The following is a 16,641-nucleotide window of genomic DNA, read 5'->3' as shown; positions in this document are numbered from 1 at the left end:
GCAAAAGGTTTACTTGTATTTCTTCTATAGAGTTTAAGATACATCAATTTAATCATTTTTATAGGTTTCTTATAAGCTTTAAAAGTTTGCTTAAAATTTGAATTTCTTTTTAATATCATGCGATGCGCTAGAGCTAGAGCTGGCTAATTTCCTAATCTAAATCATTTTCAACCCCGATGAGTTTCTTATACCATACTTCAAAAACATCAGAGCAGACAAGCAAAATAGGTCAGAGATCATATCTTGCAAAGATTTTGCCAATGTTTCAGAAAAGATTTGCTTGGCAGAATTCAGGACCACATTCCTAAAATAACACTAACGGAAGGTCTGCTGCCTGCAATATTTTACCTTGCTTACCCTTCTGCCAACACTTAGATCTAGGGGTTCTTCAACATTACATCCTAAATATGTTGTTGCTTTCGGTTAAGTTAAATACAGTAGCATCATCATGCATATCTGCCAAGATATGCTATAGCAGGAATCCCTCACAATAGAGAAATTGTTATGCTTGACACTCTAGTATATAGTTTTATATAAACTTCAACCTACTTAGTGTTCTCATTTATTTATCAGAAACAACTGTGATAGACATTTTAGGGGAAAATTCTGAATTTAATTGCACAATAGAAAACTTGAGACATAGTTTTGCACACGGAGCATAGTATTGTATCAGTCAGACCTGGGTTTGATTGCCAACTCTCTCTTAAACAAGTCTCTCTCTCTTTTTTTTTCTTTTGGTCTCATTTGCCGGATCAGTAAAATATAGTAAAACCCATGGTAAAGTTTACAAGACAGATGAGAGGTATTGTATGTGCAAAAGATTCTCCATCTTAGAGTACATAAATGGTAGCTGTCCATTTTCTTCCTTTAAAATTGCTCATCAAACTCCAGACTATGAAAGGAAAAGAATACAATGTTCTTTAGAATCTCGAGAACAAGCCATACTTTAAATACTTTTTTGAAAAATACTACCCATCCAAACATCATACTCAACTATTTGTTTCTAGTGGGAGCAGCCAAACAAGGCCCCCAGACCCTTTGGCCATAAGAATGAGTGAATCAATATCTGACACTTGCCAGAAAAATGAGATTACAGGGTTTTTCAAACTGGAATTAAATAAGAAAGGGAGCCCCAAACCATGGGGAAACTAGGTTTTAAAAGGCCTGAGAGCTGCCAACAGTTACAGTTCAAATCTCAAGGAGAAAGTTAATGTGAGAATCAAGCTAAAATTGAATTAAATAAGCAAAAGTAAACAACAAAAAGAGAGAACCTGACAGAAGGAAGAACAACTATATGTATGTGTTTATTCCCTTATCCTGGTTATCAATTAAGTCAAAGGGTTCTGCCAAAAGAGACAGTGTGGTGATTGTGGGAGGTGAAGGAGGGGTGGAGGGTGGAGGCGGAAGAGGGCATAGAGGGGATAAATGGTGATGGAAAAAAATAAAATTAAAATAATAAAACAAAGGTATCACTTTTCTGTTTCTCCTATGAGAGGCAAGAAGCCAAATGAGATGAAGAGGATATAGATTAAAAACTAAAAACAAAAACCCACCCGAAGTGACATTCCAGGGCATATATAGGAAGCCAGAAACAAGACAGAAACTGATCTTAGTAGATGTTAATTTTCTTGAGTCACCCACACTATTTAGGACAACTGCAATAAATTCTCTAGGGCAAACTTAACAATCAGGAAAAAACTGATTTTGATCGGGCCAGCAGGGGAGGGCAGTTGGGGGTGATCAGGCTGGCAGGGGAGCAGGCAGGCATCCATCAGGCTGGCAGGGGAGCGGTTAGGGGGCAATCAGGCAGGCAGGCAGGCGAGCAGTTAGGAGACAGAAGTCCCAGATTGTGAGAGGCCCAGTGAACGAATCCATGCACCGGGCCTCTAGTTTATCTATAATAGCATTTACTTATAACGTGTGTTTAACTCACCTTAAAATCGACCAAGAAACTAAAATATCAATGTGAGAGAAACACATTGATTGGTTGCCTCGTCCACATGCCCTGACCAAGGCCCGGGCCGGGGAAGAGCCTGCAACCAAGGTACAGGCCCTTCGGTCCACCGGCCAACACTCTATCCACTGAGCCAACCAGCTAGAGCTCAAATTTCACTTTTAATTAACAATGAAAACTTTCCAGAAGTCAAAATAGTCATATCCATCCTGTGGTTACTTGCATTCTAAGTAGAAAGCTCTTTCATAGTCTTCCTCATAAATAAAGAACAGGCAGGCAAATATTTTTAAGATTGTTTATACAAACTTAAAATACATCCCTGAGCTTAAAATATTTCATTGCAACTAGCGCTAAATTTTAATTAGTAATTTCCTATTTATAGTTGTTTTAAATTCAGTACCATAAATATCTGTATTGTACTCTCATAGGCAAAAATATAATTTACTGCTACTTTATTAGTAAGGTGAGCTTTATTTTATGTGCTAATTACAACAAAATGACATGCTGTCATTTTCCTGTTTTTTTTTAAGGTTTATCTTTTTCATAATTCATATTAAATAAAAACATTAATTTTTAAATATTATATTCAGATATATATCTAAGCTCTTATTCCTTTTGATCATTGTTTGGTAACATCTCACTTGGTTTCTTTGTTTGCATTACTTGTGTTTTACTTATTGTCTTGTTTTCCTGCATTGGCTAGGACATTACCGAAAAATAGAAATAAAAGTAGTAATATATATCCTTTTATTATTTATATGTATTTATACCAACTGTTGATTCCCAGCCACCATTATTTATACATTACAGCAGTTTCATTCATTTCCTAGGGTTCTAAGTAGTTTGTTGTTTGTTTTTAAAGATCAAGCATAAATGGACACTGAATATTTTTTCAAATGCCTTTTCAACATTTTTGTACATTATTAGTGATCCACAATCATGGTATTGTTTCTTCCTTAATGTATTAATATACAGTATTAGTAGTAATATGAATACATTATCTCAGCAATCCTAAATAGAATCCCATTGGTCATTTATTGTACTGCCATTTTCAACTGCAATGTTGACATCTATACTGAGATTGGTCTAAAGTTTTTCTATGCTGTCAGGTTTTGATATCAGAGTTTTCATTTATACCCCTTACAATAGAGTAATTAATATAAATAAGAAAAAAAAAGTGGGATAAGTACCAGAATAAACAGATCAATGGAACATACTGGACAAAAACAGGTTATTTGGAAATTTATAGAATTGTACATTGGGGGAGAAGGGAATAAAACATATTCACATTATACATTTATTACATAATATAACATTTACCAAAATAATTTATTCTTACTTATTTATTTGTAATTTTTTTTAATTTATTGATTTCAGAAAGGAAGAGAAACAGATAGAAACATCAATGATGAGAGAGAATCATTGATTGGCTGCCTGCACGCCCCCCTGGGGATCGAGCCCGCAACCTGTGCATGTGCCCTTGGCCGGAATCGAACCTGGGACCCTTTAGTCCGCAGGCCAACGCTCTATCCACTGAGCCAAACTAGCTAGGGCTATTCTTATTTATTTTTTAAATATTTTTTTATTGATTTCAGAGAGGAAGGGAGGGGAAGAAACATCAATGATGAGAGAGAATCATTGATCGGCTGCCTCCTGATCGCCCCCTACTGGGGATGTGCCCACAACACCCAGGCATGTGCCCTTGACGGTAATCGAACCCAGGACCCATCAGTCTACAGGCAGACGCTCTATGCACTGAGCCAAACCGGCTAGGGCTATTCTTATTTTTTTTTAATTCTTTGGCTCAACTAAGCAAGAGATGAAACCTAAAAGTCAGAATAACAGCTTTGTCTACATAAAAATGTAACTACTTGAACCACAGGGAAAAATTACTAACATATGACCAAATGTTCATCTACTTTTAGTGTATGGATTCACATAAGAAATACAAAAAAAGGCAATCCAAAAAGTAAAAACCAGAATGGATAACACAAATGTACAGTGGTTCCTCCCTTAGCCTTGTATCCATGCATATGAGCATGACCAATGGACACTGACAATAGGGGGTGGGGGCATGTGCTGGGGGCGGGAGCAGGCGGACAGAGGTCAATGGGGGAAAAGGAGACACATGTAAAACTTTCAATAATAAAGAATTTTTTAAAAAAAACACTAAACAATAATAATAATAAAAACAAAAAAACTTCACACAACTATTTCTTCACCTGGGTAGAGGTTATAATGTCATTAAATAACAATTCTTGAAACTGCACATGTTTTATACTACATGTATCACACACACACACACACACACACACACACACACACAAATTATTCTGCATGTCTGAACATAGAGCATAAGAGTAAAAAAGACAAACACTGGGGGGGAAACTGAAAATAAATAAATAAATTTTAAAGAGAGACTTTTAAACAATTTTTTCTTTACTTTAAACATATCAAAACTACCCAATACAATCTACAGATTCAATAAAATCCCTATTAAAATCTCATAAATGGTCCTGGCCAGTGTGGCTCAGTTGGTTGAGCACTGTCCCGAGCACCAAGAGGTAAGGCACATGCCCAAGTTGCAGGCTCGATCCCAGGTCAGGGTGTGTTGTAGGAGGCAGCTGATCGATGTCTGTCTGTCTGTCTGTCTGTCTGTCTCTCTCTCTCTCCCCCTCTAAAATCAATTTTTAAAAAATACAACCCATAAAAGAAATAGTAAAAATTTTTTTTTATCTCATAAATGTTTTTTGAAGGGGGGGAAAAACAACCCATCCTAATAGTTATATGGAATCTCAAGGGACTCTGAATAGTATAGACTAGTGGCAATCTTGAGAAAAAAGAAAAGAACAAAGTTGGCAGGCTCATACCTCTGATTTCAAAGCTTACTGCAAAGACATAATAATCAAAACAGTGTAGTGCTGGCAAAAACAATCATATAAACCAATGGAATAGAATAAAGGCCCAAAAATAAACCCTTGCATACACGGTCAAATGATTTTCACCAAGGGTGCCAAGACCATTCATTGGGGAAAGGACAGTCTTTTTTCAACAAATGATACTGTGAAAACTAGATGTCCACATGAAAAAAAAAAAAGAAATGAAGTTGGATTCTTACTTCACACCATATGTAAAAATAAACTGAAATGGATCGAAGACCTACATTTAAGAGTTAAAACTATAAGATGCTTAGAACATAGGGGGAAATTTGCAATATTACATTTGGCAGTGATTTCTTGGATATGATACCAATACACAGGCAACATAAGAAAAAAAAGTTAAATTAGACTTCCATCAAAATTAAAAATTTATGCATCAAAGGCAACCTACAGAATGGGGAAAATCTGCAAATCACAGATCTGATACGGGATTAATGTCCAGAATATACAAATCTCATAATTTAGGGGAGAGGGGTTTATTCAAAAAGGGGCAAAGGATTTCAATGGACATTTTTCCAAAGATATACAGGTGGCCAAACAAACACATGAAAAGATGCTCAGCATCACTAATCATTAAGGAAAGGCAAATCAAAACTACGAGATACCACTTCACACACCCATTAGAATAGCGATTATTTTTTAATTAAAAATAAAACAAAGCTAAATAAGTGTTGACAATGATATAGAGAAACTGGAGCCATTATGCATTACTAATGGGAATGTTAAGTGGTGCAGCCACTACCAAAGATAATATAGCAATTCCTCAAAAAATTAAAGATGGTGGGCAAAGGACCTAAATAGACACCTTTTGAAAGAAGACATACAGAAGGCCAAGAGACATATGAAAGCATGCTAAAAGTCACTACTCATCCGAGAGATGCAAATCAAAACAATGAGGTACCATCTCACACCTGTCAGAATGGCTATCATCAACAAATCAACAAAGGACAAGTGCTGGAGAGGGTGAGGGGCAGAGGGGCGTTTGCAGGCTGGCCACGCCCCCCATCGGGGTGAGGGTCCCCGCTGGGGGGCATGACCGGCCTGGGCGAGGGGCTGAGGGCCGTTTGGAGGCAGTTTGCAGGCCGGCCAAGCCCCCGGCTTTGCCCGGAAGGACGTCCGGAAGGTCTCTCGGTCTAATTAGCATATTACTCTTTTATTAGTATAGACTAGTGGCCCGGTGCACGAAATTCACGCAAGGGGTGGGAGTCACTCGGCCCGTCCTGCACCCTCTCCAATCTGGGACATCCCTCTTGCAACCTGAAACCACTGGCTCCTAACCGCTCACCTGCCTGCCTGCCTGATCGCCCCTAACCACTCTGCCTGCCGGCCTGCTCACCCCCAACTGCCCCCCCTGCCGGCCTGATCACTCCGAACTGCACCCCACTGCTGGCCTGATCACCTCCAACTGCCCTCCCTTCCTGGTCTGACTGCCCCTAACCGCCTCTGTCTCAGCCTCGCCACCATGGCTTTGTCCAGAAGGACGTCCGGAAGGTCTCCTGGTCTAATTAACGTATTACCCTTTTATTAGTATAGATAGATAGATAGATATTCCCAATGCTGCGCTTTACATCCCCTATGCTAGTCTTGATCTTTAAAAAAATACTAGAAATACTTTTCACAAATTAATTTTTAAAGTAAATCTACAGTTGCAATTATTTTATGCTCTTCAAAATACTGACATACTAAATTTTTCGTAAAAGCACTTTAGGACCTTATGCATAAGAAACAGCTCTTTCGTGTATTGGGTAGTTAATGAACATAATAAATATCAAGAGAATTAACAAGACATACAATAAAGCCTAAGATTTTGGTCTGAATTCACTACCTTACACCCTGACTACTAGAGAGAGGTGAAGATGGTGAAACAAAAAGGATGCTGTCTATATGCATAACCCACGGAAATGAGACAGTGGGGTTGTGAGGGCCTGGGGCAGAGGGACAGGGGTGGGCTGGTGGGGGTTGATAGGGGAAAAAGGAGGACATATGTAATACTTTCAACAATAAAGATTTTTTTTAAAAAAGGATGCTGTCATACTCACTTCTTTGCTTCCAGTTTCATTCCTCTACATCAAGGGTGGGGAACCTTTTTTCTGCCAAGAGCCATTTGGATCTTTATAACATCATTTGCAAGCCATACAAAATTATCAACTTAAAATTTAGCCTGCTATATATGGTCAAACATTTAATTAGCTCACACCTAATAAGTTGGCAGGACCAAACCAAATGATTTCCCAAGCCTTATATAGCACTTGGGCCGGATGTTCCCCACCCCTACCAATGTGTAGCCTCCTGCTATAGAATAACTTATCTGCTTGAGGTACCAAGAACTCATAAAGCAACTCTGAAATTTATATATTTACTCAATTTTCTAAAGGAAACTTAAACACCTAAACAAAAAATTAAAATTTAAAAATTTCTCAAGAGTAATGGGGGGGGGGTGTCAATTGGGGAAAAAGGAGACATATGTAAAACTTTAGACAATAAATAAATAATAAAAAAGAGTAAATGAGAACTTATATGACTGCCACTTGATGGCCTCTTGTGTTTAATTAAAAATGACAATGAAGACAATAGTGTAGCAAAATAAAAAAAGTTCTTATTACCGAGTAGAGTAACATATAGATGATTATAAAATATGTAAACAAATTATATTAAAAAGGTTGGAGAAAAAACACAAGCAAAACCCTGAGTAATTATGTTCAGGTGAAATGAGACTGATATTTCTCTCTCCCCAATTAACCAACTTCTCATAAATATCAGTTTATTTCTATAGTTTAAAGAATAAATACATCGAAAATTTAAAACATTTTTATAATGGTTAAGAAAATAGCATCCCTTCAATATAATATTGGTCTATCTTTTGCAGCCAATTCATAAACCAGTTTCTCTCTTCCCCATATAACTTTTTTTCTTTACTATGATTCCATTTAGGCTTTTTAAAAAGGTTATTTTTTAAAACATTTTTATAACGTGCTGCTACTTATAATTTAAAATGTCAGTAATGTTCTCTTAGTCTAAAATTAAATGAGTTCGTTTTCCCAAAAAAAGAACTAAACTATCACCAATAGAAGTTCCTAATGGAATTATGCCAAATAGTGATCCATTCCCTGGTGACACTCCATGACTCATTAAAAGAAAACTTAAGTATCATGCCTTTTGAATGAAAAGATTAGTTCAGCCAGCCAGATCATCCAGAGCAATGAGTTACCAGTACTAACAACATCTCATTTATTTAAAAAGCTTTACACATTATAAAGTACTTTCATGAAGTGTCTAACAATCTAATATCTCTATTGTACAAAGCAGTTGATCATATTTAGAGGTAGCATCACTCCAAAATCTAAATTATCCTGATGGAGTTTCTCAACAAAGCCACAGGCAAATTGTTTTTGAAGCAACTGTTGTCAAAAGTTTTACACACACACCCAATCCATTTCAAAGCTATTTTAAATTTTTTTATGATCTTATCTCATTTTAGGAATAGGAAATATTCTAAGTGTCAAAAAGAAAGAAAACTTAAGAAAGCCTAATTAACTGGACAACTAAAAAATTTTCCATATGTCAAAATACCATTAAAAAATTAAAAGGCAGCCCCAGTCAGCATGGCTCAGTGGTTAAGCGTTGACCTATGAACCAGGAGGTCATGGTTCAGTTCTGGGTCGAGGCATATGCCTGAGTTGTGGGCTCAATCCCCAGTGTGGGGCATGCAGGAGGCAGCCAATCAATTATTCTCTCATATCTTTGATGTTTCTATCTCTCTCTCCCTCTCTCTTCCTCTCTGAAATCAATAACAATGTATTTTAAAATAAATTTTTTAATTAAAAGGAAAACAACTGCTCTTACAAACCTTTAAAACAACCAGCCCACATGTATACAATTCAAAACTGTCAAGAAGTCTTCAACTTTCTTGAAATTTTTAAAAATAAATTTATATTCCTTTACCTAGCAGAATCAAACATTTTTAGAAGTCCCTGAGAGTATTAAGAACATGGTAAAAAGTGGCATTTTAGTTTTTAATGCAATGATAGTGGAAATATAAATTGGTACATTTTAGAGGCAATTGGTGATATTTATTAACAATATCAACAAGGTACATATTTAATAAGTACTGGGGATATAAAACACAACATAGCCCTAACCATATTTAATAAGTACTGGGGATATAAAACACAACATGATAGCCCTAACCGGTTTGGCTCAGTGGGTAGAGCGTCAGCCTGCGGACTGGAGGGTCCCAGGTTCGATTCCAGTCAAGAACATGTACCTTGATTTTGGGCACATCCCCAGTAGGGGGCGTGCAAGAGGCAGCTGATTGATGTTTCTCTCTCGTGGATGTTTCTAACTCTCTATCCCTCTCCCTTCCTCTCTGTAAAAATCAATAAAATATATATAAAAAAACACACACAACATGATGACCATAGTTAACATAAGGAAAATCGACAGAAGCATTAGCTATAATTTAAATAATTTATAATTATATGTAATTCAAAAACAACAACCTGAAAGTCAAAATTTGGAGAATAGTATGATACCAGTATATGAAATAATGCTATATATCTATTTTTAAAACTTTGAAAGAGTATTTAATGGCATGGGAAATATTTATAATATGTTTTTAAAAGATAAAATATTGTAAATATATCTAATTCTTTTTTAAAAACACATTACACATACATACTTTAAAAAAAAACAACAAAAAAAAACTTTGGCCTAAACTTCTATCTTCCAGTTCAAGGTGTCAGTATGAGCACATGTGTTTACTTCCTTTCCTTCCTAATAACTTAATTAAATACATTTTCTAAAGAAGTTTTAAAATAACTTTTTAATTTAAAATATTAGGAGGCTAGGGTTAGATCGTTCACAGTTCTGAAAGATGAAAAAACAAATGGAAGAATGTGAACTGATTAAGCAAGAGTGGAGGGAGCAGAAGAGCAGAATACTCACATAGGGGGCGGCAGCGAAGGAGGAAGCTAATCTTCTGGGCAGAACCCCAGAAAGGCACCAGTTCAGTGACCGTCGTACGAGGAAGGTCAGTAGTGAGAAGTGGGACTGAAAACATCTGTCATAGCAAGAAGTCAACAGAGAATGTCTAAAGTTGATAAATCAAAAAAATAAACACTATAAGCATATTATTTAGAAACATGGGGTTTAAGCCCCAGGAAATTTGAACCAAAAAGGTTTTTTTCAATTAGTTGCCTCTGGGGAGTCAGGCTAGTCATTATTATGCCTTTTGTATAACTGCTATTTGATTACTTGATTGTTTAAGTTAAATGTATATATAATATTGATTTTCAGTTTTTATTCCTTTTAATTTTATAGTTCGTTCATTTTCCTTTCATACACAATTCCCCAATGTTTTACTTCCTTCCCACTAAGGCTGAGGCTGTGTTTCATTTAGCAATGTTTTTCAAGTGTAAGTTGTGCAGTCATGAAATTGACCTAGTGGAACATAAAGAGCATTTCTTTTTCATAATAAAAATAAAAAGTAAAATAGAGACATTGGTGCTTTCATTTCAGTTATAAATGTTTACTTAAATGTGAGTACTGGGGTACTATGTAAAATCTCTTATTGTATTTATTCTCAGCCCAGCAGTCAGTGATCCTGTAAAAATGTGAATTCGGATCATGTCACTACTTTCACTTAGAGTAATAGCATGTATGATGACCCAAAAGTTCCATCAGAATTAACTAGCATATCTTTCAACCTTTCACTTGCTACCTCATTCACTTGGCTTCAGCTATAACTGCTCTCCTTTATCATCTTCCAACATTTGAGTATGTCCCCACTTCAAGGCCTCCCGATTATTCAAATATCACCCTGCTTTAAATTATAATCTCCACACTCTTCCAAACTTCTTATTTCATACCCTTACTCTTTATTACTCTTAAACATTATTTTATTCCCTGTTTTACTTCCTCTAGCACTCTAAAGCTTTCTATTAATTTTGTTTATCTCCCCCACCTCCACTAGAATGCATGCCCTAAAAGGTCATGGATTTTTGTTTGTTTACTGAGTTAGCCCTAGCACCTGTTAAAGTCCCTGGCATGTAGTATGCCCTCAGTAAGTATCTGTTGAGTTAATAGAATAGTCTAAAAATATATATCATCTTAGGAAGATGCTAAACAATTGGCAGTCAAGCACAACAGTTTGGAGTCATTAAATTCTTGCCCAGCCATTGTGGCTCAGTGTTTGAGTGTCAACCTATGAACCAGGAGGTCGGTTCGATTCCCAGTCAGGGCACATGTCTGGTTCTACCTCTAACTCGGGGGACACGTGCAAGAGGCAGCTAATCATGATTCTTTCTCATCATTGATGTTTCTCTCTCTCTCTTCCTCTCTAAAATCAATAAAAATATTTTTTAAAAGAAATTCTGGTAATTTTAATTATAAGGATAAGCTAAGAATTATACTCTGGAGCAATCAAGTAAGGTCATTCACAATACTGAATATATTGCTGACATAACTGTGCCATACTGAATGTGCAAATCTACTGAAATAATTAAAATAACCTTGGTTAACATCAACAGTAACATTATCTCAGCCATCATTTTAAAAAAACAACATCAGGGAACCTATTTCTTAAACAGTTAAGATACTTTAAGGTGTAGAAGTCTTTTACTTTTTTTTTTTATAAATCACAGTGAAAGTCTTATTCTCAGTAACCACAACTGGCACATTCACAATTTTCACTATTTCCTTCAACCCTGGAGATCAAGGAGGCACACTGTTGATCACCTTCATTTCTTCAGAATAAATCAAAGAGCAAATTAAAATTCAGGTGAAAGTCACATAACAGGTCTTTTATTGGGGCACACATGGATAACAGAGCCTGTCAGTCATGATTTCAATGAATTATTTTCTAGTCTACATTACAACTTAGTGAATGAAAAAATATCTTCAATAGATTTCAACAATTAACAGGGGGAAAGTCCTTGAACACCTCTCTCATACAAAAAGCACACATGGCGCCTGGCCAGGTAGCTCAGTTGGTTAGAACAACCTTGATACGTCAAGGTTGCAGGTTCGATCCTCAATCAAGGCACATACAAGAATCAACCAATGAATGCATAAATAAGTGGAACAAATCAATGTTTCTCTCTAAATAAATAATCAAACAGAAAGAGAATTCAAAAGGCACACATGGCTAAAACAGATGTTTATTGTATACAAAAAGCTTATCCAACTGCAAAAAAGAAATGTCTTTTACTCTGCAAGTGAATAATGGCTTTTCCACATTTCATGCCATTAATATAGCATGACTTGATAAAACAATTTTACTTATCACTCGTTTTGTGTTCTTGGAGAATAAATTTCGATATTAGCTGCTTTGAAACTGGTTTTACCCACCTTCTCAAAAACAATGTGGTTTTACTGTTTTGACCATAAGAAGGAAAGGTCTTGGGGGGGGGGGGGGGGGGAATAAACAAGACAAATTGAAAGGGCAACTCAGACATAAATAAACAAAATTGAATGAAGTACTGAAGCCATTGGCAAAATGAAAACTACATAGTATAAAAGAAGTAGTAGACCTGATACTGATGAAAACAAATTTAGGAAATGAAATATAATCTCAAGAAAATTACACAGAACACAGCTGAAAAGAACAAAGAAGCATTTCGAAAAATAAAAAATGAAAGAAAGAAATGAAGATGAACAATCATAAAACTGACATTCCTTAAGAAGAGAACAAAAATGAAAACATATTAAAAGAAATATAAGAAAATACTCCTAAATCGCAGATTGAAACGGCTTACCATGTAACAGGAAAATGTAATAGAGAATCACACCAAGACCGAGATATATCCTGATGAAGTTACTGAACTTCAAGGATAAAGAAAGAATTCTACCAATACCCAGGCAGAAGTAGGTCACCTACAAAGGGAAAAAGAAAGTCAGGCTCACCCCAGACTTCTCTAGAGTAACCCTATACGCCAGAAGATAATGGAATAATGTCTACTAATTACTAAGGGGAAGATAATGTAACTAAAAATTCTATAACCAACCAAAATATCATTTCACTTGTGAAAACCACTGACAGACATTTTTAAACATACAAGAACCCTGAGAATACAGCATTCAAATAACTACTCCTCAAACAGAAAAATCTATTTGGTAAACATAATAGATTTAAATATTTTTAAATTACAGCTTTATAATAATGGCCACGGGCCTATAAACAAATTACCATATTTCATCTTTTCTAAGATAGTTTTTTTTTCATATTTTAGTATCTAAAATCAGCATGCATATTACAATTTCTTTGACAGTACTTAACCATATTAGTGGCTATCAATATAAAGAGGCATCTTACAATCAATGGTACCTTAGACATAATGAAATACAGTATATAACTTCCAAAATCAAAGGAAAAACAAAGAAAATAAACCATATAGTTTAAAAAGAAAAATGAAAAGAAAACCAAGCAAAAAGATAGGATGAAAAAAAAGAGTATTACAGAAGCAAAACCAAACATACAACAATATAAATTATTTTTTTTAATATATATTTTTATTGTTTTCAGAGAGGAAGGAAGAGGGAGGTAGAGATAGTAACATCAAGGATGAGAGAGAATCATTGATTGGCCGTCACCAGCACACCCCCACACACTGGGGATGGGTCCTGCAACCCAGGCTTGTTCCTGGACTGAACTGTGACCTCCTGGTTCATACTCAACCACTGAGCCACACTGGCCAGGCCACATTAATATAAATTATTAAAAGTAGCTCAGACTGGGTCAAAAAGACTAATCTTTATCTCCAACTACATGGGGTCTACATGAGACAAACCTAAAACAAAGACTGAGGGGTTAAAAGTAAAATGTTAGACAATAGCATACCAGGCAAGTATAAACACTCTTAAAACCAGTTGCATTCAAAGTAAACACTAAAGGTGGCCAAAAAAGAAGGGGGGGAGGGTCACATTTTTAAATGATCACAATTATAATCTATAAAGAAGATATAATGTTTATAAAACTATATACACTAAAACCTACAAATATATATTTGGAATCAAAACTTTAAAGAAAACTGGACAAAAATAAATATAGAAGGTAATCACCATTTCAGTCCTGAAAGATCAAACAAAACAAATGATAAAATGGCTGAACATATGAAAGAATGGGATGAAATCCTTATGGAACATTTATAAAAACTGATCATCTATTTACACTATAATACCTGAAAATTCAAAAAAGTAGAAATGATAGAGACCATAATCTGACAATGAAGCAATTAAGCTACTCTCCTTAGTGGAGGAGACTTGACCACTTATATACTATCTCACCCTAAACTTTCTCCATTCAAAGCTGAAAACCAAAAGCAATACAGACTATCTAGTAAATAACAATTATAAAAGCTTCCTATATAAAAAGCCTTTAGTACACAAATAAAGCTATACTCAATGGATCAAGAATTGAAATTAAATGTATTAAGCACTCAACTCAAGATTAGAAAATAAAATACTTTGAAAATCAGAATAAAGGAGTTTAAGAAATTCTCGAGTTATACACTAGAAAGCAGCAGCTAATACATTTAATTCTAAAACAGAGGAGTTGCATTTTGAAGGAAAAAACAAAACAGATAAACCATTAACTAGACTAAAAAAATTTACATAACATTAGAACTAAAAAATAAGAAGATGCAGAGGAAACCAAAATAAGTATGAAGTAAGTTTCCAGGAAATTTTAAGCTACTAAATTTTAAAATGCAGATAAAATTGATGGTTTTCTAGGAAAATGCAAATTATCAAGTGGAATCAAGTAGACTAGAAAACAAACCCCTAGATAACCTCCAAAGAATTGAATAAATTGTCAAAGATTTAGCTCCCAACCACTCCAAACAACAGTCCCAGGCATTTTCATAGTAATTTCAAAAGGTAATTCCTTTATTAAAAATTTTATTAAACTATATCCAGAAAAGAAAATTCCCTACATTTCATCAAGCCAATCACAGAGAAAAATCTTGAAAAAATTCTAAATAATAACAAACACTATTATATGGTACTTAATATATATATTCCAGACACTGGTCTAGATAGGCAAGGTTCATAACATCAACTCATTTATTCTCAAAACAATCTGACAAGCTTGAGGGTCCAAATATTTAACAGCAGGTATAGAATAGTCACCATGCCGAAACCGGTTTGGCTCAGTGGATAGAGCGTCGGCCTGTGGACTGGAGGGTCCCAGGTTCGATTCCGGTCAAGGGCATGTACCTGGGTTGCGGGCAACATCCCCAGCAGGGGGTGTGCAGGAGGCAGCTGCTCGATGCTTCTCTCTCTCTCATCGATGTTTCTAACTCTCTATCCCTCTCCCTTCCTCGCTGTAAAAAATCAATAAAATATATAAAAAAAAAAAAAAAAAGAATAGTCACCAAACCCATCAGAAGGATGCCAGAGCTAGGCTACGTTGGAGCCTAGTCCTAAAGGCCCTCTTTTTGTGCCACATATTATCCTTTTAGTGGCTAGATCACAAGGAAGAAGGCTCATAGCCAAGAATAGATCAAGTATTTTAACAACTTGTACATTATATTAATGCTAGTTCCTACTGACTTTTTACCACTCCTTGCCTATGTGCTGAGAACAACAACTTATCTCCATTTTACAGTTGAGCAAACAGACCCAGAGAAGTTAGATAACAGAGGTTGGGGTTTGAACGCAATACAATGAGGCTCCAGAGATGAGGCATTTAACCTCTATGCTATGGGACCTTCCTAAATTAAAATATTAGTAAATATAATCCAATAATAAATTTAAAAGGTGTCACTCCTTCACAAATTCAAAGAGGCTCAATCTTTTGAGCTAACATCATATTAAAGTCTAAAGAGAAAAGACATTCATCTTTATTGTTGAAAATATCTCATAAAATGCTAGTCTTAAAAGGAAAGAGAATTCCAGCCCTAGCCAGTCTGGCTCAGTGGGTAGAGCATTGGCCTGTGGACCAAAGGGTCCCGGGTTCAATTCCAGTCAAAGACACATACCTCGGTTGCAGGCTCCTCCCAGGCTCGGGCCCTGGTCAGGGTGTGTGCAGGAGGCAACCAATCGATGTGTTGTGTTTCTCACATTGATGTTTCTCTCTGTCTTTCCCTCTCTTCCACTCTCTCTAAAATCAATGGAAAAACATCATCGGACCGTAACCGGTTTGGCTCAGTGGATAGAGCATTGGCCTGCGGACTGAAAGGTCCCAGGTTCGATCCCGGTCAAGGGCATGTACCTTGGTTGTGGGCACATCCTCAGTAGGGAGTGTGCAGGAGGCAGCTGATCAATGTTTCTCTCTCATCGATGTTTCTAACTCTCTATCCCTCTCCCTTCCTCTCTGTTTAAAAAAAAAAATCATCGAGTGAGGATTAAAAAAAGAGAGAGAGAATTCCAATAAAAGAGGTGGGTATAGAACGAATATTTTAAGACACCACATAATATACATTAAGCTGTATATATGTATATATTTGTTAAAGATTTTATATACACAGATAATATATTAAGCTAGTAAGGTGAAAACCAGAAGTAGTCCCATTAAAGTCCACTAACAGGACAAAACAAGGATGCCTGCCAAGAAAACTATTGTGGAAGAGAGGAAATGAAGATGAACAATCACAAAACTAAGGTTCCTTGAAAGAAAAAGAAAAATGAAAGCATGTAACACCATTAATAGTTAAATAAACTATTCATAGTAATAAATAATAAAAAACAATTAACACTTTTAGAACAATCAAGCAATGTACTCAGGTTTAAAATATATTTAAAGAGATTTGA

General features: G+C 35.7%; 1 protein-coding gene across 3 annotated transcripts in view; it reads right to left on the bottom strand.

Moving 5' to 3' along the window:
- The window catches only part of UBE2G1 (ubiquitin-conjugating enzyme E2G 1), a 60,876-nt gene extending 48,111 nt beyond the window's left edge, over positions 1-12,765 (bottom strand). For 2 of the 3 annotated variants that reach the window (XM_014541943.1, XM_014541941.1), the window contains exons 1-2: positions 12,648-12,765; positions 9,838-9,982 (exon numbers count right to left, since the gene is read on the bottom strand). In XM_014541943.1, coding sequence (XP_014397429.1) covers positions 9,838-9,839 — 2 coding nt within the window. In that variant the 5' untranslated portion in view covers positions 9,840-9,982; positions 12,648-12,765. The remainder of the gene's footprint in view (positions 1-9,837; positions 9,983-12,647) is intronic. The other variant, XM_014541942.1, reaches the window with a different exon arrangement.
- Between the last annotated feature and the right edge of the window lie 3,876 nt (positions 12,766-16,641).

Source organism: Myotis brandtii, unplaced genomic scaffold (genome assembly GCF_000412655.1).
Source record: "Myotis brandtii unplaced genomic scaffold, ASM41265v1 scaffold284, whole genome shotgun sequence".
In the NCBI taxonomy this organism is placed as follows: domain Eukaryota; kingdom Metazoa; phylum Chordata; class Mammalia; order Chiroptera; family Vespertilionidae; genus Myotis; species Myotis brandtii.
The sequence above is the reverse complement of the archived record's forward strand: the minus strand, read 5'-3'. Positions and strand labels throughout refer to the sequence as shown.